General features: G+C 40.5%; 1 protein-coding gene across 12 annotated transcripts in view; it reads right to left on the bottom strand.

Moving 5' to 3' along the window:
- The window catches only part of CADPS (calcium dependent secretion activator), a 796875-nt gene that overhangs the window by 111521 nt on the left and 658806 nt on the right, over window positions 1–26548 (bottom strand). For 11 of the 12 annotated variants that reach the window (XR_013830018.1, XR_013830019.1, XR_013830020.1 and 8 more), the window contains 3 exons: window positions 15348–15449; window positions 13548–13611; window positions 13013–13136 (listed from right to left, as the gene is read on the bottom strand). Coding sequence is in view for 9 of the 12 variants with exons in the window: in XM_079933010.1 (XP_079789136.1) it covers window positions 13013–13136; window positions 13548–13611; window positions 15348–15449 (290 nt within the window). In the remaining 3 variants the exon portion in view is untranslated. Of the gene's footprint in view, window positions 1–10597; window positions 10667–13012; window positions 13137–13547; window positions 13612–15347; window positions 15450–26548 lie in introns of all 12 variants that reach the window. The other variant, XM_079933005.1, reaches the window with a different exon arrangement.

Consider the following 26548-nt stretch of genomic DNA (forward strand, 5'->3'; position numbering starts at 1 on the left):
GTGAAAGGGTATTATCCAATTGCCCGTCACATTAGCTGGAAAGACTGCATGGTGGAAAGAAACAAAAAAAAAGCATGGTGTTTGAATTTAAATGATCTGGGTTCAAATCCTGCTGGAAAATGTCATTTATCCTTTCCAAATCTCAGCTTCCTCACCTGTAAGAGGGGCAATAATGAAGCACTCTCCATGGGACTAAGGTAAAGAATGAAGCAGATCACCATGTAAAGTCCTTAGCACAGTGCTTGGGCCCATGGGTACACTGTCTGTCTGTCTGTCTATCTATCTATCTATCTAATTTTGCAAATCCTTGCCATATTTGAAGGAAAAATTGTTTTATTTCAAGTTCCAGTAGAACTGTTCCGATGCTCATAAAATTATGCAAGTATTTAGCCAAGAACTGAGGCAAAACAGCAATAGTAGTGTAGACTTTCTCAGAGCTTGCTGGGTTCACGATGTGTGATGGTTTAAATGGAAATGTATTTAAAATAATAGAATTCAATTACAGGAGTCACAGCTTTTCTCTTGTAGAGTAACAGCCTTTTATATATTTTTTCTTGAGATACTGTAATTAAACTGAACATTTAATTTCTAATAATGCTACCAGACAGAAAGCATAAGCCCACCAAAAATGCCATCTGCAGAGTCCCGGAGCCTTGCAAAACACAGCCTGACCGAAGGACTCTGCAGCTGTCTGTATTTCACCCCGATTTGTCCATGTAACTCCAGCTGTGCCGGGCCACCTGCACGCATTCAGTTTTGCATACCTATCCAGCGATTCAAGCTTTGTTTCCCTCGAAGGAAATTGAAAAGGGAGGGGGAGGGTAAGAAAAAAGATGTAAAGATCGGGAAAGAAGTGATTATGATTTCGATTATGACTGAGATCTACTTTGCCAAGAAGAGGCCTTAGATGTACCAAGTTTCAAACGCAACTCTGCTTTGACCTTAAGTTTTAGGTCCAGTTTTACTCTCTTCCTCCTCCTGCATCCTTTCTCTCCATCCCAGCCAGTATGATTTTTCTGGAGTGCAAAACACCAAGCCGCCGTCCCCGTGCTTGAAGAGCTTTCAATGGCTCTATATCACCTTTGGAAGTGAGACATGTGGGATTTTTCTTGCGAAAAATCTACATGCAAAAGTTGGTATAGGACTTCCCTGGTGGCACAGTGGTTGAGAGTCCACCTGCTGATGCAGGGGACACGGGTTCGTGCCTCAGTCCGGGAAGATCCCACATGCCGCGGAGCAGCTGGGCCCGTGAGCCATGGCCGCTGAGCCTGCGCGTCCAGAGCCTGTGCTCCGCAACGGGAGAGGCCACAACAGTGAGAGGCCCGCATACCGCAAAAAAAAAAAAAAATAAATAAAGGTGGTACAAAGCCAGCTGAAAACCCTTTGGACCATGGGAGACAGTCTGAACTCTGTATTACGATGGCACGTAAATGTCTTGGAGACCTTGCCTCCTGCGTCTGTTGCCATCCTCAGCACCCACTCCTGCCATCATTTCACCCTGCTTTGCAGCCACATCGAATTATGGAGTAGTTCAGAGTGTGGCCTCTAACTGGCCTCAGATGCTGCCTCTGCTGACTTTTTTTTTTAACATTTTTATTGGAGTATAATTGCTTTATAATGGTGTGTTGGTTTCTGCTGTATAAGCAAGTGAATCAGCTATACATACACATATATCCCCATATCTCCTCCCTCTTGCGTCTCCCTCTCATTCTCCCTATCTCACCCCTCTAGGTGGTCACAGAGCACGGAGCTGATCTCCCTGTGCTATGCGGCTGCTTCCCACTAGCTATCTATTTTGCATTTGGTAGTGTATATATGTCAATGCTACTATCTCACTTTGTCCCAGCTTACCCTTCCCCCTCCCCGTGTCCTCAAGTCCATTCTCTACATCTGCGTCTTTATTCCTGTCCTGCCACTATGTTCTTCAGAACCATTATTTTGTTTTTTTAGATTCCATATATATGTGTTAGCATACGGTATTTGTTTTTCTATTTCTGACTTACTTCACTCTGTATGACAGTCTCTAGGTCCATCCAACTCACTACAAATTACTCAATTTCGTTTCTTTTAATGGCTGAGTAATATTCCATTGTATATATGTGTCACATCTTCTGTATCCATTCATCTCCCGATGGACACTTAGGTTGCTTCCATCTCCTGGCTATTGTAAACAGAGCTGCAAAGAACATTGTGGCACATGACTGTTTTGGAATTATGGATTTCTCAGGGTATATGCCCAGTAGTGGGATTGCTGGGTGGTATAGTAGTTCTATTTTTAGTTTTTTAAGGAACCTCCATACTGTTCTCCATAGTGGCTGTACCAATTTACATTCCCACCAACAGTGCAAGAGAGGGTTCCCTTTTCTCCACACCCTCTCCGGCATTTACTGTTTGTAGATTTTTTGATGATGGCCATTCTGACCAGTATGAGGTGATACCTCATTGTGGTTTTGATTTGCATTTCTCTAATGATTAGTGATGTTGAGCATCCTTTCATGTGTTTGTTGGCAATCTGTATATCTTCTTTGGAGAAATGTCTTTTTAGGTCTTCTGCCCATTTTTGGATTCGGTTGTTTGTTTTTTGATATTGAGCTGCATGAGCTGCTTGTATATTTTGGAGATTAATCCTTTGTCCGTTGATTCATTTGCAAATATTTTCTCCCATTCTGAGGGTTGTCTTTTCATCTTGTTTATGGTTTCCTTTGCTGTGCAAAAGCTTTTAAGTTTCATTAGGTCCCATTTGTTTATTTTTGTTTTTATTTCCATTTCTCTAGGAGGTGGGTCAAAAAGGATTTTGCTGTGATTTATGTCATGGAGTGTTCTGCCTATGATTTCCTCTAAGAGTTTGATAGCGTCTGGCCTTACATTTAGGTATTTAAACCATTTTGAGTTTATTTTTGTGTACGTTGTTAGAGAGTGTTCTAATTTCATTCTTTTACATGTAGCTGTCCAGTTTTCCCAGCACCACTTATTGAAGAGGCTGTCTTTTCTCCACTGTATACTCTTGCCTCCTTTATCAAAAATAAGGTGACCATATGTGCATGGATTTATCTCTGGGATTTTTGTCCTGTTCCATTGATCGATATTTCTGTTTTTGTGCCAGTACCATACTGTCTTGATTACTGTAGCTTTGTAGTATAGTGTGAAGTCCAGGAGCCTGATTCCTCCAGCTCCGTTTTTCTTTCTCAAGCTTGCTTTGGCTATTTGGGGTCTTTTGTGTTTCCACACAAACTGTGAAATTTTTTGTTCTACTTCTGTAAAAATGTCATTGGTAGTTGGATAGGGATTGCACTGAATCTGTAGATTTCTTTGGGTAGTAGAGTCATTTTCACAATGTTGATTCTTCCAATCCAAGAACATGGTATATCTCTCTATCTGTTTGTAGTATCTTTAATTTCTTTCATCAGTGTCTTATAGTTTTCTGCATACAGGTCTTTTGGCTCCTTAGGTAGGTTTATTCCTAGATATTTTATTCTTTTTGTTGCAATGGTAAATGGGAGTGTTTTCTTGATTTCACTTTCAGATTTTTCATCATTAGTGTATAGGAATGCCAGAGATTTCTGTGCATTAATTTTGTATCCTGCTACTTTACCAAATTCATTGATTAGCTCTAGTAGTTTTCTGGTAGCATCTTTAGGATTCTCTATGTATAGTATCATGTCATCTGCAAACAGTGACAGCTTTACTTCTTCTCTTCCGATTTGGAATCCTTTTATTTCTTTTTCTTCTCTGATTGCTGTGGCTAAAACTTCCAAAACTATGTTGAATAATAGTGATGAGAGTGGGCAACCTTGCCTTTTTCCTGATCTTCGTGGAAATAGTTTCAGCTTTTCACCATTGAGAGCGATGTTGGCTGTGGGTCTGTCATATATGGCCTTTATTATGTTGAGGAAAGTTCCCTCTATGCCTACTTTCTGGAGGGTTTTTTTATCATAAATGAGTATTGAATTTTGTTGAAAGCTTTTTCTGCATCTTGAGATGATCATATGGTTTTTCTCCTTCAATTTGTTAATACGGTGTATCACATTGATTGATTTGCATATATTGAAGGATCCTTGCATTCCTGGGATAAACCCCACTTGATCATGGTATGATCCTTTTAATGTGCTGTTGGATTCTGTTTGCTAGTATTTTGTTGAGGATTTTTGCATCTATGTTCACCAGTGATATTAGCCTGTAGTTTTCTTTTATTGTGGCACCTTTGTCTGGTTTTGGTATCAGGGTTCTGGTGGCCTCATAGAATGAGTTCGGGAGTATTCCTCCCTCTGCTATATTTTGGAAGAATTTGAGAAAGATAGGTGTTAGCTCTTCTCTAAATGTTTGATAGAATTCACGTGTGAAGCCATCTGGTCCTGGGCTTTTGTTTGTTGGAAGAGTTTTTTTTTTTTTTTTTTTTTTTTTTGTGGTACGCGGGCCTCTCACTGTTGTGGCCTCTCCTTTTGTGGAGCACAAGCTCCGGACGCGCAGGTTCAGCGGCCATGGCTCACGGGCCCAGCCGCTCCGCGGCATGTGGGATCTTCCCGGATTGGGGCATGAACCCGTATCGCCTGCATTAGCAGGCGGATTCGCAATCACTCCGCCACCAGAGAAGCCGTGGAAGATTTTTATTCAGTGCTTGTGATTGATCTGTTTATATTTTCTATTTCTTCCTGGTTCAGTCTTGTAAGGTTGCGCTTTTCAAAGAATTTGTCCATTTCTTCCAGGTTGTCCTTTTTATTGGCATTTTATTGGCATAGAGTTGCTTGTAGTAATCTCTCGTGATCCTTTGTATTTCTGCAGTGTCAGTTGTTACTTCTCCTTTTTCATTTCTACTTCTATTGATTTGAGTCTTCTCCCTTTTTTTCTTGATGAGTCTGGTTTATCAATTTTGTTTATCTTCTCAAAGAACCAGCATGTAGTTTTATTGATCTTTGCTATTGTTTCCTTCATTTCTTATTCATTTATTTCTGATCTGATCTTTATGATTTCTTTCCTTCTGCTAAATTTGGGTTTTTTTTGTTCTTCTTTCTCTAATTGCTTTACGTGTAATGTTAGCTTGTTTATTTGAGATGTTTCTTGTTTCCTGACGTAGGACTGTATTGCTATAAACCTCCCTCTTAGAGCTGCTTTTGCTGCATGCCATAGGTTTTGGGTTGTCATGTTTTCACTCTCATGTGTTTCTAGGTATTTTTTGATTTCCTCTTTGATTTCTTCAGTGATCTCTTGGTTATTTAGGAGTGTATTGTTTAGCCTCCATGTGTTTGTATTTTTCACAGATTTTTTTCCTGTAATTGATATCTAGTGTCATAGCGTTGTAGTTGGAAAAGATACTTGATACAATTTCAATTTTCTTAAATTTACTGAGGCTTGATTTGTGACCCAAAATATGATCTATCCTGGAGAATGTTCCATGAGCACTTGAGAAGAAAGTGTATTCTGCTGTTTTTGGATGGACTGTCCTATAAATATCAATTAGGTCCATTTTGTTTAATGTATCATTGAAAGCTTGTGTTTCCTTACTTATTTTCATTTTGGATGATCTGTCCATTGGTGAAAGTGGGGTGCTAAAGTCCCCTACTATGATTGTGTTACTGTTGATTTCCCCGTTTATGGCTGTTAACATTTGCCTTATGTATTGAGGTGCTCCTGTGTTGGGTGCATAAATGTTTTTAATTGTTATATCTTCTTCTTGGATTGATCCCTTGATCATCATGTATTGTCCTTCTTTGTCTCTTGTAATAGTCTTTATTTTAAAGTCCATTTTGTCTGATATGAGAATTGCTACTCCAGCTTTCTTTTGATTTCCATTTGCATGGAATATCTTTTTCCATCCCCTCACTTTCAGTCTATACGTGTCCCTAGGTCTGAAGTGGGTCTCCTGTAGACAGCATATATACGGGTCTTGTTTTTTAATCCATTCAGCCAATCTATGTCTTTTGGTGGGAGCATTTAATCCATTCACATTTAAGGTAGTTACCAATATGTATGTTCCTATTACCATTTTCTTAAATGTTTTGGGTTTGTTATTGTAGGTCTTTTCCTTCGCTTGTGTTTCCTGCCTAGAGAAGTTCCTTTAGCATTTGTTGTAGAGTTGGTTTGGCGGTGCTGAATTCTCTTAGCTTTTGCTTGCCTGTAAAGGTTTTAATTTCTCCATCGAATCTGAATGAGATCCTCGCTGGGTAGAGTAATCTTTGCTGTAGGTTTTTCCCTTTCATCACTTTAAATATGTCCTGCCATTCCCTTCTGGCGTGCAGAGTTTCTGCTGCAAGATCATCTGTTAACCTTATGGGGATTCCCTTGTATGTTAGTTGTTGCTTTTCCCTTGCTACAATTTAATTGTAGTTAATTTTTGATAGTTTGATTAATATGTGTCTTGGCATGTTTCTCCTTGGATTTATCCTGTATGGGAGTCTCTGCCCTTCCTGGACTTGTTTCACTATTTCCGTTCCCATATTAAGGAAGTTTTTAACTATAATCTCTTCAAATATTTTCTCAGTCCCTTTCTTTTTCTCTTCTTCTTCTGGGACCCCTATAATTTGAATGTTGGTGCATTTAATGTTGTCTCAGAGGTCTCTGAGACTGTCCTCAATTCTTTTCATTCTTTTTAAAAATTCTGCTCTGCAGTAGTTATTTCCATTATTTTATCTTCCAGGTCACTTATCCATTCCTCTGCCTCAGTTATTCTGCTATTGATTCCTTCTAGAGAATTTTTAATTTCATTTATTGTGTTGTTCATCATTGTTTGTTTGCTCTTCAGTTTTTCTAGGTCCTTGTTAAATGTTTCTTGTATTTTCTCCATTCTATTTCCAAGATTTTGGATCACCTTTACTATCATTACTCTGAATTCTTTTTCAGGTAGACAGCCTATTTCCTCTTCATTTATTTGGTCTGGTGGGTTTTTACCTTGCTCCTTCATCTGCTGTGTATTTCTCTGTCTTCTCATTTTGCTTAACTTACTGTGTTTGGGGTTTCCTTTTCACAGGCTGCAGGTTTGTAGTTGTCATTGTTTTTGGTGTCTGCTCCCAGTGGGTAAGGTTGATTCAGTGGGTTATGTAGGCTTCCTGGTGGAGGGGACTAGTGTCTGTGTTCAGGTGGATGAGGCTGGATCTTGTCTTTGTGGTGGGCAGGACTGCATCCGGTGCTGTGTTTTGGGGTGTCTGTGACCTTAGTATGATTTTAGGCAGCCTCTCTGCTAATATGGGTGGGGTTATGTTCCTGTCTTGCTAGTTGTTTGGCATAGTGTGTCCAGCACTGTAGCTTTCTGGTCATTGAGTGGAGCTTGGTGTTAGCATTGAGATGGAGATCTCTGGGAGAGGTCTCGCCGTTTGATATTACGTGGGGCCGGGAGGTCTCTGGTGGACCAGTGTCCTGGACTCTGCTCTCCCACCTCAGAGGCTCAGATCTGACACCGGTCAGAGCACCAAGACCCTGTCAGCCACATGGCTCAGAGAAAAAGGGAGGAAAAAAAGAAAGAAAGAAAGAAAGAAAATAAATAAATATAATAAAATTATTAAAATAGAAAAAAATTATTAAAAATAAATAAAAAAGTAATTTAAAAAAGAGAGAGAAAGAAAGAAGAGAGCAACCAAACCAAAAGACACATCCACCAATTATAAGCAGAGCTAAAAACTATACTAAAAAACAAACAAACAAAAAAACTGTACGGCCAGAACCCCAGGACAAATGGCAAACGCAAAGCTATAAAGACAAAGTCACACAAAGCATACACATACACACTCACAAAAAGAGAAAAAGGAAAAAATATATATATTTAAAAAAAAAGAGAGCAACCAAATCAATAAACAAATCTAACAATGATAATAAGCTCTAAATACTAAACTAAAATAAACATAAAACCAGAAACAAATTAGATGCAGAAAGCAAACCCCAAGGCTACAGTTGCTCCCAAAGTCCACCGTCTCAATTTTGGGATGATTCGTTGTCTATTCAGGTATTCCACAGACGCAGGGTACAGCAAGTTGACCGTGGAGATTTAATCCGCTGCTCCTGAGGCTGCTGGGAGAGATTTCCCTTTCTCTTCTTTGTTTGCACAGCTCCTGGGGGTCAGCTTTGGATTTGGCCCCACCTCTGTGTGTAGGTCGCCTGAGGGCATCTTTTGGGAAGTCTGAGGTCTTATGCCAGCGTTCAGTAGGTGTTCCTTAGGAGCTGTTCCACATGTAGATGTAGTTTTGATGTATTTGTGGGGAGGAAGGTGATCTCCATGTCTCACTCCTCCACCATCTTGAAGGCCTGCCCAACTATTTTTCTTTTTGTTCTTTTTTTTTCCCCTGAGGACCTAGGCGCTGACCACATCATGTGCTCAGGCCGTCACGTGCCTGGGCACCCCAGCCCTGTTTACTCTTAAGAAGACTCTAGCTTCACTTAATCTTCTAGGAGTGTGTTATTTAACCTCTCCATATCTCAGTTTGCTCATCTCTAAAATTGGAATAATAGTAGTAGCTACCTCAGAAGGGGTTTTGAGGATTAAATGAGTGAATATACATAAAGTACTGAGAGTTGTACCTGGTGTGTAATACACAATTAATAAGCTTTAGCTATTTTTATTAACTCTATGGTTTTATGTATTTGCACATATTACTCTCTTTATCTAGGGTGCCTCTCCACTTTCCAATCCCACCTCCTTTTCACTGATTCTATTTCATCTTTCAAGACGAAGTCCAAGCTTGCCATTCTTGGGAAGACTTCCATGGTTTTCTGACAAGGCCCTCTTACATACAACTCTATACCAATCGGTGTTGCTGCATACTGAATTTGTAATTTACACTTATGCACCTATTTACATATGCTCCGTAAGGGTAAGAGCTGTTTCCTCTTGTTTACATAGTCCCTGGCTTTTACCACTATACCTGGCACATGGTAGTCTCCCACTAAGCACTTGTCTAATGAATGAACAAATGAATGAGTGAATGAATAAATGAACACCTTTCCTTCCAGGGAGAAAAAGGCCTGTATGCCTTGAACACAGGTTTTGAGTCTTCAAATACTTATTGCTAGCCTGGTGCTTGGAGTGTGCTCAAAAATGCTTTCTGAACTGACTGGAAATGCATTTAATTCTAATCAGATGATAATTATCTTTGGAGAATCCTTTAGACTTTAAAACCATGATCCATACTATGTATTTATTAAAGTGTTAAGTTTGAGCTTTCCTCAAAATATACTCAGAAGTTTGGGGACCAAACAAGAAGGAAACTGCCTAAGCCAGAAAACATTTAAGGGCTTTCCTCTCATGAAACTTCTAGCAATGGCCCCTGTTTAGCCACCTGTGCGTGCATCCTGCCTCATCACGTGATACATACAAGAACAACACGGACACAACTCCTCTCTGCCTTGGCCGAGAAACATTCATCAAAGAACACAAACTTCTCAATAGGGCAGAAAACAGGGAAAGAAACGAAAAACAAAGAGGAAGATTAGTTTGCTTCAGTCACTGTTGTTTTTAAAAAAGCGCATGAGGCCGAATCACTGGAATCCTGAAACCAAAGATGAAATGAAGCTCCACAGCAAACCAGGGTTCTGTTCCTCCAAAACTTATGCCTTTCCAGAAATTCTGCTCTCTAGAGGTCAACGTCTAGTGGGCATGAGATGTAGTTAGACAGCACAAATTAACTCCTTAAGTATTACTGCAACTCCACATCAGTCTTTGGGAGTACATACATTAAGGAGCTATTAAAAAACAAAAACAGAAACAAAAACTAAATATAACTCAACAGTCCTGATGGTTTATAATGCATATACAATTGGTTCACCTGCGTCCTTTTGATTCTCTATTTGAAAGAGAAAGCACGACAAGGAGAGAAGAGAGAGAGAAACAAGAACACATATGCAAGGATTAATGAGCAAGTGAACCAAAATGCCCCCCACTTATGTGTGATACATGATGTTGGAAGGAAAAAGTTGCCCTTGAGTTCCCACCGCCCAGAAGTGTGGGGTCAATGCTGCACAAATAGAAAATTAGTCAAATTAAGTTTAATGTGAAGTCAAGCTGTGACACATACATGAACTCTCCAGTGACAACTAAGTCATATGTTCTAGCCAGAGCTTAGAGGACGAGGACAACTCCAAATCTCCAGAAAGCACAAGAAAAAGCTTCCCAGTTTCCGAGAACAGACAGCAGGCATATAAGATCCAACTTTTACAGAGAACGGACCACCCTGTGTGATCTACCCACAACAGTTTGACATCTTAAACATGGAAAAGAAAGCACGGTTTGGCCCCGACTGTCCTTTATCTGACACCTAACACATTGCTCCCCACCTAGCTGCTACCTTTTGATTGTGTACCAGTGACAAGCACCTTACAAATTGGGGTTACACACAAGCAAAGTAAAAATGCATTCAGGTCACAGACAGAGAATAACTGAAAAACTTACAGACAAATCTGAGTTTATCACAAACAAATGGCTTAATTGTCTAACCTGTGTTAGGCTGATAAAAGTGACTGGACTTCTCACACTGGGTTTCACAGACAGAATCAACAGACAAGCCAATGCTAAAAAACTTGAAGCAAGGAGAGTGAGTTGGTTTGGATCTGAATTTTCTTGAAATAATGAAAACAGAAAGAGTGAAGACAGCATGGCGAGGAGGTGGTAGGTACTCACGAATGGTTAAATCCATCACTTGGGAGGCCAAGCAGAAGACAGGATGCTCATACATTTCTCTCTTTTTCCCTATAAAAGAGGATTTGGGCATGCAAGAGGCTTAGGTCAGAGGTCAAGAGGTTATAGGTCACAGGTTAGAGGAAAACGTTACATTAGCTCAAAGGAAAATAGCCACAGAATATTTTGGGATAAACACAGGATAAAAGAAAAAGGAGTTTCAAAATTGGAGATCTACTGGATTAACCATTCAGCATGCCGTGAGTCACGAGAGAGATTGTGACCATGATTTTACACGTCTCTTTAGAATTATTTGCAAGAATACAATGACCGAAAACATCATGAATAAAGGGAAACAGAATTTCATTGATTGAAGGCTCCAAGATACTAAGGATTTCAGACTTTAGTATCTAAGGCTCTTGAGGTATTTCTTCATAAACATAGTCTCCAGCAATATTACTACAACTTCTTTCCAACATTCTCAGGGAACTAAGCTGTTAATGGTCACAGAGAATCTCAAATGTCAAAAGGCAAGATTTCTTTGCCGGGGGTAGGATCAGAACCTTGTAAAAGAAAGTTGTCTGGTAGTAATATAGTTAAAGCTGCCATGTCTCAGCCTATGGTGGACTATGTTCATGAAAGAAAACCTGATACATGCAGCCAGAGGATGTTGGGTTGTCTGAATTAACAATCCCAGCATGCTTTGAAATTGGTGTCACAGCCACTTTTGCAGGGTTAACGTCAAAAAGTGGCTGAGCCAATCACGGACAAGGAAGGAGAGAAGCGGAAGAGAGCAGGTAGTGTGGAATGAGGTACTTCTCTGAAAAGAGAGTTGGAAAAAAAAGATTGGTTTCTTCAAAGAATCCCCAGCCCTAAAAGTCACAGTGCAAAAGATAATTAACACAACCAAGAAGAATTGAGGCACAAAAGGAAATTACAGACCAGCTGATCTACTTCAGAAATGAATGCATTTTTACTTACAGATCTTAAAGTTTGTTTTTGGATATATTTATCTGAAAGAAGAGAGCAGATCTTACCAAAAGACTAGTCATAGCTAGACCAAGACCTACACATGAGGCAGCAGACGTGGCAACAGAACGTTTCTTGATCCCATCCCATCCCTGGCCTGGCCTAGAATTACTAGGTACCCGGTTGACTTTAACAAATACAACCAATCATTATGTCCTGGGAAGGTAAATGCTGGAATCATTATTTGCTAATATAGCCCTTTAACGATCTCCTTGTTCCTCTATTTTTGTCACTCATTACCAAGTCAAGAGTTGATAAACATCCTTTTAGTGCCCAATTCTTAAGTGTTTCTCCCTGGATGCATAACAACGAATTCATTACCACTGGTACACAATTTGCATTGTCAGACAGACAAAATTGAGAGAAGGAGGACATGGAATGTACAGAACACTGCGCATTTGACAATGACCTTAACCTAATTCTCTAAGGAAACAAGGACTTTGGCAGGGTAAGTGATGGGGTTTTGGTAGTTGATTAGGTCTCTCTTAGTTTTTCTTTTCCCAGTCATGTCCTGAAGGCAGACCATGGGTATTTGCTGGTTTTGTTTGGGTGTTTCACATGAGAGAACATCAGATTCCAGAATGCGGACACATTGAGTATTGCACACAGAACTTCCACATTTATACACTTACACCACGGTCAAGTTGGGTGTGGTTTTCAAATCACCCTATAGCAGCCAACAGGGTAACAATGAAAAGTGATTAATACCTTTGCAAAGGAACAGGTCCCAAAGAACCATATCTTCTCAAGTAGAGTGGACTTTGGGCAATTGCTTGGTCATTAGTGACCACTTTCCTAAAGCTTGAGAGGGCAGTGATAACCACCATCCTAGGTTTGGAGTAACAAGATTGAATAAGATCTAAAGCAAACCAGGAGCCATCAGAGACAGCCGAATACTAACCTGCCATCAAGTTTGAAAAGCTACCGAGAGACAAGATATGTTCAAGAGACCAGAAAGAGTTAGGCAAAATCTCGATGTTGCTTTTTTCAATTCCTGTTTTGCTTCCAATGCTATCAACAGTGGACAACAAACTGTTTAGTTTTCCTCTATTTAAAGAAGGTAGCCACCCTACAGAACTCTTTCATAGAAAAACATTAGCCACAGAGCAAAGTCAGGGCCAACACAGCCTCTTGGAAGGACCTTAGTTGCCTGATAACATCCTATATTCAAAATCCTTCCCTACAAAGACCGTTTCCTGAGACCCTGTGCCTTCAGTCATTTATGTGGCCACAGCTGAGGAAGCTATCCCATTTCAAGTGCTTTCAAGTTTCAGCTTAACATACAGAGATGGGCCACTGTTTTCTGGTGCCCGTCAGAAAAGAGACAGACTTCCCTAGGGAGGCATACCAAAATTTAAATTAAAAATTGGGGGCAGAAGGGGGCCTTACCTTCGATTTTGGCATACTCTGACAGCCGAGAATAGTTGACTAAAGCAGCCTGCTCTAGACATTTACGGATGACTGTTTTTACCTCCTCTTGTGGTACTGGGGTAACAATATCTTTCATCAAGACCTATAGGTGGAAAAACTAGGTTCTTAAGATGGTTCAACGAAATGTGTTACTCATTTACGTTTAAAGAATTCAGTTTAAAATTAGTTGTGAATGCCTCTTTGCAACTTAACATAGATTGAGTGCCATTGTTAAAGAGAAAATAAAAAATTCCAGTGCACAGTTAGGATGTCAAAGGCTGTCCATGAATCATGGAAGGGCAAGGAGCGTATCTTCAATATATCCTAACTATTTGAGAGTCTGGAGATAAAACATCTAGAATTTTGGCAATTTCTTCCTATTTATTCTGGTATTTGATGAATGGTAAACAAATCCTTCAGAAATGACAATCTAGGCCATTCAACCACAATATTTAATTACCATGATGTTTATGTCTCTGTGTATATATCATTTGTCTTTTACTTTCATTCTTACCCTTTCCAAGAGCGAGAGGGTAGCTTTCAAAGCACCTTCAGGTCGACCAAATGGAAAGCAATACCTAAAAAAGACAGAAAAATGTTCAGGTTGCCTGAATCACTTACATTTTAGAATGAAATATGCTGTAACTTGATCCCTATGGCAACTCCCTCTCAGGAACAGAAAATGCTTTTTATTTTGTCACGTTGTGTTATGCTAATCTGAATTCACACCATATATGTGTGTATATAATGTATATATGTGTATGTGTGAATAATGACTAAAGAGAGACTCTGCAAATGTCTGCAGCAGAAAAGAATATTTCCAGTGATGACATAAGGCTCTGTTTAGATTTCTGTTGTGAAGGAGAACCATTTGTTAGCTCAAATGTGACCTTACAGATAATTATTGAGACCAGACCGGCATTAAACAATATTAGTTGAAACAGGCTAAAATGCAAACACACTTACCTAAATCCCCAGAGGATTAGTATAGGAAATACAGGAGTGTATTTTGAGCAAATTCATGATTCTACTCATTGTCCTTCCTTGATTGTAGTTTTTAATTGTTATTTGATCTTTTGCTATTGGCAATGTATCTAGCATAGAGTGTATGACCCGTAAAGATTTATCCAGGAGGTTTCTGATGGCACAGATGGTACCTATGTCAGGTACCACTAAGAGTTCTAGTAACTATTTCAGGCTGTCGGAAGCCTTTCAAGACACTCTTCCTCATGGTACAAAAGGAACAGGATGGGCTACTGAAACCCAGACTATCCTATGTATGTATGCCATTTCTTCCACTTGCTGGCGGAGGGGCCTGGGGCAAGTTACTTAACTTCTCTCAACCTCGGTTTACTCCTTGTTTCAATGGGAATTACAATAACTACCTTACAAATTGTCCTGAGAATAAAAAAAAATGAGTTCATTCTTATCCAGCCTCTAGTTCCCTGCGTAGGGCACAGGAAGCATTTAATAAATAGGAACTATTTACTATACTATTATAAATGCTCTTACTATTGATGAGCTCCTATTCCAAGATCTCTGGGTTCAGGACCACCAGTGCAGCATCAAAAATATCTAATTGACTCTAAGGGAGAAGTGGGCTGTGTGGTGCAAGGCTCAAGCCCAGATCCGCGAGCTGTCTCGAGAGTGTGCGGAAGTGCATGATCAGTCTGTCAAGGCTGAACCAAGATTCTTTCTTTCCCCACATAGCCCACTAGTCCTGTTTTCAGGTAACGGAGAAGGTGGGGATGCTCTTCTGGGTACCACTGCCTCCCTTCCCTATGAGAACTGATTCACAGGAGTTTTCACTGTGGGGAGGAAACCTTGAAGAAGCGTCAAATTCAACATTTTAGTAGATTTTTAAAAATAGATTGATGTTCAGGGTCAGCTTACACAAAGAGGGCTTTGTTCTTTCAGTGGAAATAAAATGAACTTAAGATTTCAAAGTCTCCTGGATATTGGGGAACACTGTCTTGGTTGGCTTTTTCATTCAGCTATTTCTTTCTTATTTTTTTTACTGAAGTATAGTTGGTTTACAATGTTGTGTTAGTTTCGGGTGTATAGCAAACTGATTCAGTTATATATATATATATTATATACATATGTTACATATATTCTTTCTCAGATTCTTTTCACTTATAGGTTATTAAAAAATATTGAGTATAGTTCGCTGTGCTATCCAGTAGGTCCTCATTCAGCTCTTTCTAATATTTAGTGTGTCTCTGAGAGATTTACAGTTTTAGAAAATCAAGCCCTTAATTTGCCCCTCCCCAGTCTCAATCTCCTAAAAAGCCCTTTAACCCCAGATCCTTACCTAAAATGTGTAATCTGATTTTCCAGCAGAACTCGGAGTCTCTCTTTGATTTCTTCAAAACGTTCCTTTTCTTCAACAGTCACAGTTCCAATTCCATCAGGCCTGAAAGAAGACATGTCATGAGGTGACGGGAACCTCATACACTGACACCATCAAATCAGATCTCTAGCAGGAGGAAACTGTCCATTTTAGAAGAACAACTACAGTGATCGATGTGACTTTAGGAGAAGTCCTGCTTTTCAGTGCCAGCGACTAGAGGGGATGGGGTATTTTGAGGTTATCATTTGGAGACATTTGCAGAACTGTCGCTCATTTATTGTGAAATGGTAAAATGTACAGAGGGGCGGCTTGCAGGTTAAAGCCAACCTCTAGACCTGCTCTGTTTGGCTCACAGCCTTTTGAAATTTTGAACTGCTTGCCAACATTTTTTTACATTAGGAAAGTTTTAGGATACAATTCTCTTGCAAATTTGGAACAGCTGGCATTAATTGAAGAGGGGCAACAAACAGCTTCTTCCTTAGCTGGGGCAGGCACTCTCCGGGTCCATATCTCTAATTTACATTACCTGTCTCTCTTGTGGGCACTTATGTTTGGGACTCCTGAACTATGCACACAAACTCCTATGAAAACCAGGAGTCCTGTAAATGTCTATATTTCCCAGAGGTAAATGCTGTTAAATGACTCACTTTCCAGCTTATAACTACAGATGTTCGGATTAATTTCACCACTCATGTATTAACTAAAGAACAAACTACAAGACAGTGTACAAATTACAAGACCTTGATGAAAGAAATTGAAGAAAATTCAAATAAATGGAAAGATATCTTGTGTACATGGATTGGAAGAATTAATATAGTTAACATGTCTGTACTACCCAAAGCCATCTATAAATTCTACGCAATCCCTATCAAAATTCCAGTGGGATTTTTTTCACAGAAATAGAAAAAAAAAATCCTAAAATTTGTAAGGAACCACAAAAGCCCCAAATAACCAAAGGAATCCTGAGAAAGAACAAAGTTGGAGGCATCGCAATTCCTGAATTTGAACTATATTACAAAGCTGTAGTTATCAAAACAGTACGGTACTGGCATAAAAACAAACATATAGACCAATGTAACAGAGTTGAGAGCCCAGAAATAAACCCTTGCATGTATGGTCAACTAATATTTGACAAGGGAGCCAAGAATACTCAATGGGGAAAGGATAGTTTCTTCAATAAGTGGCAATGGGAAAACTGGATATCCACATGCAAAAGAATGAAATTGGATCCTTATCTTAGAACATTCACAAAAAAGAACTCAAAATGGATTAAAGACTTAAATGTAAGACCTGAAGCTGTAAAAATCCTAGAATGAAATATAGAGGGAAAGTTCTTTGACATCGGTCTTGGCAATAATTTTTTTGAATATGACACCAAAGCACGAACAACAGAAGCAAAATAGACAAGACAAAAAAAGTGACACTTTAGCAAATTAAAGAGCTTCCGCATAGCAAAATGTAAAGACAACCTACAGCTGCCTAACATCTAAAGCTGGATTTCTCACTTAATAGTCTGTGACTTCTTTGAGACTCAGTTTCCTTATCTGTCAAATAGGGATAAAAACAGTCCTTCCTGAGGGCTTCTATAAGGGTTAATTAGCACATGGAACATGATAACACATACAAATCGCCTGGCACATAAGTGCTCAATAAATGTTTGCTATTGTTATTGCTAAAAAAAAAGAGACAACCTATGGAATGAGATAAAATATTTGTAAGCCATCTATTTGATAAGGGGTTAACATTCAAAATATAGAAGGAACTCATAAAAAATAGAAACCCCCCCAAATAATTTGATTAAAAATAGGCAGAGGACATAGACTTTTTCCCAAAGAAGACATACAAATGGCCATTAGGTACATGAAAAGATGCTCAACATCATTAATCATCAAGGAAATACAAATCAAAACCGCAGTGAGATATCACCCCACACCTGTCAGAATGGCTGTTCTCAAAACAAAAAGACAACAAATACGTGCTGGAGCGGCTTTGGAGAAAAGTGAACCCTCCTGCACTGTTAGTGGGAAGGTAAACTGGTGCAGCCACTATGGAGACCAGTACGGAGGTCTCTCAAAAATTAAAAATAAAACTGCCAAATGATCTAGCAATCCCACTTCTGGGTATGTATCTGTATCTGAAAAAAAGGAAATCAGTATCTTTTTTTCCCCTCATTTATTTATTTATTTATTTTTTATACAGCAGGTTCTTACTACCTATTTTATACATATTAGCGTATCTATGCCAATCCCAATCTCCCACTTCATCCCACCACCATCACCCGCCTCACCCTCCGCTTTCCCCCTTTGGTGTCTATACGTTTGTTCTCTACGTCTGGAAAATCACTGTCTTGAAGATATATCTGCACCCCCATGTTAACTGCAGCATACTTGAAAGCTGTCAAGAGAGTAGATCTTAAATGTTATACACGCACACATACATACACACACACACACAAACAGAGTAATTATACGAAACTAACCTTATGAAGTAATCATTTTACAATGTATCCGTGTATCAAATCATCCCATTGTACATCTTAAACTTACATATGGTATGTGTTAATATCTCAATAAGGGTGGAAAAAAGAACTAACCACATAGGCTATTTTTCAATCTTAGAGAACTACTGCTCATTTAATAGAAAGAATGACCCTGGCATAAATAAGTGAATTTCAGTTTAATCACAGTATTCTCATGTTTCTGAATCACCAGTAGGTTCACACACATTTTCCTTATTTCCTTTGGCCCATTCAAGTTGAAAATACAAAGGAAGGCTGCATATTTATAGCCCAAATTTATCTGTGCCAAATTAGACGAAGGATAATCTGACCCATTCAAAGTCTTCAGCTCCCAGATCTTGTACTGACTTGTTTTGACTACTGGCTGAGCCAGTTTGCAGATTGGTGCGTCACCATGAAACTTCTATTGGAACATTCTTCAGTTTGCAAATGCAAGTCATCTTGAGACCAAACAAATGGTCTTATTTATAGGCCTTCTCAAGGATCCAGCAGAAGTTGGGAAAATCCTGTATACTAGACCAGTCTGACTGCACAAAAGACTTGGCAAAAGACAGCAGTGTACCTCCTGTTAGGGGTTTATTGGTCAGCTTCCCTTCTTTTTAAGTACTAAAAATGCCCTACTTGAAAAAAGAAAAAACTTCCCCTCACCCACTTTGTAGAAAATACCCCTAAATAGTAAAATGCTATACAGTCCATTTCTTCACACCCTCCTGAACTTAGAGGCAAAATCGTAAATATCAGGTAGGCTGTTGGAATCCATACATGTGTCCTTAGTTTCAAATTTTCAGGAAAAATCTCAAATGTTCATTTACGAAATTTATTTAAAAATGATTTAAACATAAAATGCCCACAAATCTGTAGCTAAATCTCAGGATGAATTCACTGGCCCCACGAAATACCTGCGACACTTTCTGTAGTAACGTCTCATGTGTCTGTTATAATCTACAACTTTCTTTAGCTGTGGCTTTTGAATTTTGTTTATACAGAATTCAGCTTGCTAATGCACTGAACACATGTTTATATAATTGGCGTGTGTACATGCACACAATCGATTTGGGAAAAGTCGAGCCATTTTAAGCATTTTGTTTCTTAGCAGGGAATTAAGCCAGAGAAAAATGTTATTAAATATAAGGTACAATTCAGAGAGGAGTTTATAGATCACAGGAAGAAGCCTGAAAACCATTTAACACAGGCAGCCCAGAGATGTTTGTGGCCATTATTAGGAAATAAACCTCTCTGTGAAGAAAATCATTCCTTCCTTACCCAACAAGTCTTCTAAGGCAATTAGGCAATTAGAAGGCAGCTTTTAGATTCGTGTTTGAGATGAGAAAAACTGAACATTTAGACTGTGCCTGGCTTTCCTGTAATTCTCACTACAAAGGGTATTATAAACATAACATCTGATTATGTTTTTTCCCCTTTTGTTCTGATGATTCACATTTATAACTATCAAAGGTATCAGATGGCAGCTTCCGTGTCTCCTTGAACTACTCTGTGAACACCATTAATCTCCCTATTCAAAAAAGGTAAACAACTAAAAATTATTGTCATTTCTTAAATTTGCTTCTTAATCGCCTACGTCAGTGTGAATAGTTTCTTTCTTTTTTTTTTTTTTTCGGTACGCGGGCCTCTCACTGCTGTGGCCTCTCCTGTTGCGGAGCACAGGCTCCGGACGTGCAGGCTCAGTGGCCATGGCTCACGGGTCCAGCCGCTCCGCGGCATGTGGGATCTTCCCGGACCGGGGCATGAACCCGTGTCCCCTGCATCAGCAGGCGGACTCTCAACCACTGCGTCACCAGGGAAGCCCGAATAGTTTCATTTTAAATAAATGAAACAAACCAATCTGAGTCTGTAAGACACATAGTACGAAGTTTACCAAAAAAAAAACCAGGTGATCAAACACATCACAATTTCGACATCCAATGCACATTTATTTGTAATTGCCGGAATTGCTCTGAAATTATACTGGTAACAGGGGGCGTTACTTTACAAACTGAGGGAGAGATGTGCAGGAAAAATATAATTTGTCCAAGATCACAGGTTGTCACTCCATCAGTTAAAAAGCAAAAATATCCTTTGTGCGGTGTTTGATTTCTCATAGTTATTATTGAAAATTCTGTCAAACTTCGATTTCTCTTCCATTGACCCCTGTAATCTCTCAGTGTTAATTGTACAGGTTTTGGTAGATTTCTATGGATCTACTAACTGAAAAATCCTGGTTCAATATACAGGGAGCACTGTTCTCACAGAAGCAATGACATACTTTCCCTAGAGTAGTGGCCACCTGAGCCTGCCTCAGACTCACCTGGAAAGCTTGTGACAACTCAGACTGCTGGGGCACCTCACAGTTTCTGATTCAACAGATCTGGGGTGGGACCTGACAACTGGCATTTGTAACAAGTTCTCTGGTACTGCTGGTTCAGGGAACCTTACTTTGAGAACCTCTGTCTTAGAGCGAAAAAATATTTGGTGGGTGGCTGAATGCATGAAACGGTATTTTTGGAATTGGGAATCCAGGGTTCCCAATTTCCCTTGGATTGAGTGAATTTGGAACCAGAGATCTTCTTTAAGAAGTATATGGTCCACTTATGAAGCTAGCAACCCCTTCCCAAAATGGCATTTGCACTGTTTTCTAGGTGCCATTCCAAGCAGTGCTGGCTGCAAAATAAGTAGAAGAATTGTACTGGTGTCTCTCAGAAGCCATGCTTTTGTTTCTCTGTTTTGGAAACATTTGGGGGTGATTCTATAATTGTCATAAAACTGGCTCTGCATCTTGTTCTTTTCTCAATACTTCTAACACTTAAGGAATCACAAAGAATGAGAGAAGAGGAGGGCTGAAGCTGGATTTTTAAACTCCTACCTAGCAAATCCCAGGCTGTCTAGGAGCCTGAATCCTCTGCCCTCTGGTATCCTGACTGATACATTTTCAGCTGGTGGCTTTGCACTTCTTAGGGTCCATTGCCACTTCCTAAGGGCACTCGAATTTCCTTTGGAGGAATGACCTTGGCTGCATTGTGTGTAAACTGAGGAGTCTACTCTTCCTGCAGGGCAGCTCCTGCCTTGGGGGGGTCGCTATACATCTTAGCCGGACTAAGAACTGCACTCAGCCAACTGGACACTCGTTCCCGGAACCTTTATATCGGATAAATGATGTAAGGATAAAAGAAACTGGTGGGGTTTGCTGTCTCAGCAGCTGTGCCCTGCCCAGCTTGTTCTCCCAGGTCGCTAGTTCTTAATCTCTGACTGTATCTTAGAACCAGTAGAGCTTTGAGACGTCCCACCCTCAAGCTCTGATTCAATGGGTCTGGAGCAGGGCCTACACATGTCAAGTTAAAGCTCCCTAGGTCATTCCAATGTGCAGGTAAGGACTGGACCACTGCTTTGATCCTGTTTCCTACTTTTCTGTTGCTGCCTTGATTCCAGTTTCCCCCTCCCTTTTTTTTGAGGCTCCTGGCATCATCCCCATAAACTCTCTTTTATTTAGATTATCCAGCATTAGTTTTTGTTACTTATGTGGAACTGATGTAAGTTCATAAAGCACACATCCTCTGGCTCCCAATTTTAGTAGAAGCATTGATACCTTTGAACCTAGCTTTAGCAACACACAGACACACACACACACACACACACACACACACGGAAATATGGCCCCTGGTCACTGGTTCCACCTAACTGCACACTGGCTAACCACTCACCTTTTGTATATCATGACCCTGCAAACTTGAGACAATATGCAGGTCAAGTGCAGTCATTTCTGGAGCCCTGTCAAAGACTGGAAGCTCTCCCACCTGCAGGCCATCATCGGATCCCAAAGTGGGCCTCTCGGGCCACGACAGACTATATTGCATCTGACACAGCAGGCATCTCTGGGATCCACCTTTCAAGTTTTTGGCAAACCATTTTCTCACTGTCCTTCACAAAGTTGACATTTTCGGCAGCACGATAGGAAAGATGTCACGTCGGCTGCTCTTCAAGTTCTTGTCACGGTGGTTAGCACCAGTTCTGTCATCTTCACTCTCCTCACAGCCTCCCATCTTGAGCCATGTCACAAATAATAATACATCTAGAGCTGTGTTTTTCTGGGTTCTTTGGGTTTTTTTTTTTTGTCAGATTAAAATGACCCTAACCCGGCTGCCCACACTTTAGGACTAGTTATGCAAATTCTTCTCCCTTTCCCCAAATGTTTCTGAGCTAGAGCCTGTTAATTAATGTCTATTGTAGGATTAATCCAATATGATTAAGCACAAGGCTTTTAATGTGAAATCCTTTATTTTGATGCTTGAAATTAAGTGTGAACATTTGAGCCAAAGAATTCAAGCTACCTTGTGTTTTGTGAAAGTGAAATGACCTCTTTGGGGGCGTTAAATTGTTGCTACTCACCCAGGTGAGCACGCAGAGTCCTAGCGTTTAATTATCCTGCTACCAGGGTTCTCCACATTATGTTGAAAGCCGGGCCACAAAACCTCCATTGGGAAGGTAAGATATCTTTTCAAGAAGGTCAGGTTACTAAATTAATTCAAAGCATACAATGATTGATGTGTTCTGCTATTGCATCTATTTGGTGATCAAGTGTAGAATCCAGTGTAAAAAGAAATGTGTGAATTCAACAAAAGAGGAAAGAGCGTCTGGTCCACCTCTCTGCATACAGCCAGCTTTAAGCTCCAATCACTATCAACAAAGGGTAAAACTCCAGTTGAAGTGGGAATATACTTTCTCTCCAAATGCAAATGTCCACATATGCCGGTGCAGGCACCGTAAACATGATATATTCTCTCTCTCCAAATGGATGCATGCCTACAGACCGCATTACAGATCCATGAAAATGTCCGTAAACAAGCATGATAACTGAATCCTACGTGCTCCAAAAATGTTCCAGCCCAGAAACACGAGAGCTGAAAGGGTCAGAGTGGAACAGAATATTTTAGTAGCCGTTCCTTGTAATGGTCCCTAAATAGAACATTTAGACCAAACACACTTTAACTTCTCTTTTTTAAAAAAAACTGACTTCTTCTAGCAATTCTTAATCCTTACAACTTCCAGAATGATACTTTTGAATTTGATCCTAGTGTGGAATATTTTCCTTTGTCTCTTTCAAATGGTTAATAACTACACATTCAAGACCGCACCAAAGCATCATCATCTCAAAAGGAGACATCGCCACTCACTCCTCTGGATGGTATGTGTAAGGCCAACTGGCCCGAGGCAGGGGAACACAATCAGATTCACAGGTTGCATCAGGCCGAAACTCTCCGGACCACCCAGTTCCAGAAACTGACCTGGAGACATTCCGGACCACCCAGTTCCAGGAACTGACCTGGGGACTTTGCACCCAGCCCAGCCTTCCCGCCTTTCGAGGGGCGGGACTAACGGTTCCCCAGGATACCCGAAAAGACCACCAAATAAGGAATACCCTGCGCCCTCCCAGATTCACCACACCCCTTTACCTTCTTCCCCTTATAAAATCTTGCCCAACCCTCGCCCCCGGGTGCGACTTCTCTGGCCCCTTTCTCCCGGACCAGTGAACCTCACCCGGGAGCGCTCCCCAATGAAGCTCACTTGAAGCTTTCCTCTGTTTCGCGGTGCCGTTTGTTAAGATCCGACCTTACAGTATGTATAATCTCTAAGTTAATTATAAATTGTAATTAGGACTCTCACGTCCTGTAGTCACCGCTTCATTATGAAAGCGCAGCCTTACCCTTTCTTCCTCCTCTCCCTCCAGCCCATGCCCTTTTCTAATTATGCCCTGATGCCCTGGGGCTTAGACACGCTGCTAAAACAAATATATCAAGTGTTTGTATCACAAAGAGTAAGATAGGGAACAACAACAAGCAGTTTCTACATTACAAATGCACGTTGAAGCTTTTGAGGTTGGCTTTACTCAGTTTGAAAAAGAGGCCAGCAGAGGGCAAAAATACACAGGTCAAGACTTTTCTGACTTGTTTACTGCTTTTCTAAATATGTAGCTATAAGCCAACAATAACAGAAGGTGTCTTCATTCTCTCATAAGGATGGGAGTGATGGAGAAGTCCCTCCCTCTGAACAATCTCACAGAATGTGGATGTTATTGGCACAAGGACATTAGTTAAAGTGGCTCAGGCTCTGCCCACGTTCTGAATGAAGCAAGAACCCAACAGATGATTAGAGAAATGGTATAAAATGTATGCATCGCAGGAAAGTACATATTTCTTTCCCCAGAGAAGGACCAATTTCCAAAATTTGTATTACATAGATTTTCCTTTTTGAGGACTAAGCGAAGAGGCGGATTTCTTTATTTCTAGACAAACATAGACAATTAGGTTTTTAAGTCCACCCTGAACACCCAATGACCTTATGTACAGATTTCTGAGTGGTCAGAGCAGTGATATGTGTGGCTTTTGGGTATCACACCTACCCTACCTAAATAGAGTGTGACGTCTGAAAATATGTTTTTGCACCAATGAATCTAACAAACACAGCATGAGGACACACTGGTGGAATTTTAGAAGGAAAATGCACATTATTTGGATGGTTTGTCATGGGCCAGAGAGACTGCACCAATGAGACAGATGATGCAGCACGTTTTATAAGATTTTGTGTCTGAGCTGGAAAATATGCTATTGTCATGGGACAGATTTCCTTTAGGAGGAGAGTCACATGGGTTAAAAGTCAGAATATAAGCTCTAGAGAAAAGTTTTTCTTGGGATGCAGATTTTTACTTGAAATGTGTTTGGACTTTTTTCCCCCTCCTTCTTAGAAGTCCTTCTGCTTAGGTGAAGCTGGTTCTTTAGGATTTAGAGAGCATGACGCAGACATCTGTAAGCCCAGCACTACCTGCTCAGAGCCAGGAGAGGAGGCCAACCAGCCACGTGCTCCTGTCCACAAGCGCAATAATGCCTGTGTCAGCGTGTAACATGAGACCAAGAATGTGAATGTCACTGTCATCCCCCAACCATGCCTGCCTGCTACCAGACTGCTGTATTCACAGGATGGTAAAAGAGAACTACCCTGCTATAGTCTTTTCTCTCTCTTTTGGGGAGGGAGAGGTAAAAACACCAGACATAATGTCATGATGGGTGTATGTGTGTGTAACATGGAGAGAGAGAAAGGGAGGAAGGGAAGGAGGGAAGCAGAAATTGGAGAAGAAGGAAAAATATACATACGCAAAATGACTCATTTACTTCCAGCTAGGCGTTCCCCAAAAAGGAATAAAGGAAGCCATTATGTGACATGGATTGGGAGTGAGGGACCCACACTGGAGGCGAGGACATGGTCAGTAAAGCTGTGGTCCAGGGGAGAGAAGACAGAGACCTGAACTCTGGCGGTGGCATCCAAGAGAAGGAGAAGTGGATGGACTTGAGAGATATTTAAGGGCACTGACAGGGCACGGTAACTGAATCCTTGTGACGTGCTGAGGAAGGAAACATCAAGCATGGCTCCCAAGGTTTTGTCTTGGGCAACTGGGTGGATGGAACCACTTACTGACTTAGGGAAGCTGATGGAGTAACAGAGGAGAAAAGTGAGCTCCATCTCAGCGTTCAGTTACTCAGATCTAAGCCACAGGGATCACATGGTCTTTGCACACGAGTGGCACCTTGGCTCCAAATACATCTCCCCAAAGAATCCTTGGATGCATTTTCAGAGATTTTTAGGACTCATGCCCTCTTACATCTGCTTACAGACTCATTAATCTACGCAGCTTACTTTGGACTGGGGCGTTGGCATTATGGATTTGTTAATTGCTGATACAATGTACTTTCTCTGCAGGCCATATGTGAAGAACAGCACTGGCATTCAAGAAATGTTAAATAATAATGTAAATGAGAAAAATTTCCAATCCCAATAATAAAGGGATCCAAGGAACACTGACGCAACTTGCAATCATCGGAGCTGTTTGACTGCCTTGTCATTGTGGGACAGTGACCAAAGCGATGTTAATCTAAATGTCATCTAGAAAGAATACTAAAAATATTATGGTGAAAATTAAGTACTGCAACCTTAGGAGCTGATTTAAAAATTAGAAGATATAGCGATTTACATCTGTGGATCTGATGATCGCCAAGTGCAACCAGCTGAACATACCCACATTTTCCTTTTCTTTCCCTCTCTCTTTGAGAAAATGGGTTCCGTTTTAAAGAGCTAGTGCAAACGAATGTTCCCTCCATCAGTGGTTCTTAAATGTTGCTACATATAAGATTTTAAAACCATGATGCTTAGGCCATATCCCAGACTAACTAAATCAGAACCTCTGCAGGCGGGGCTAAGGCATCAACATTTCTTAGGCTCTTTAAGTGATTCCAACGTGCAGCCAAGTTAGACTACCAAGGCCTTGCGTAAGTAGGATCTGCAGACCAAATGCCTTGGAAATACGTGGGGAGGAACTGATTACAAGGGCAGATGCTTGACTCCATCTAAGACTTGCTGAATGAAATTATTTGAGGATGGGTCCTCATACTCTCCACTTTAACAAACGCCCCCTGTGATTTATATGCACCCTACAGTGTGACACCCCCTGCACAAGCTGAAAATCAGTGTCATGCCTTTAGACACAGAATACGTCTGTGTGAAAGAACCCAAAATCCAAGTAAAAAGGAGGAATTTCATCCCATCACCTGGAAGTTGGATGTTTGGGGTTTTGTTTGCAGGGGGCTGCCCTGTGCATTGTAGG

Source organism: Stenella coeruleoalba (assembly GCF_951394435.1).
Source record: "Stenella coeruleoalba genome assembly, chromosome: 10".
Classification (NCBI taxonomy): domain Eukaryota; kingdom Metazoa; phylum Chordata; class Mammalia; order Artiodactyla; family Delphinidae; genus Stenella; species Stenella coeruleoalba.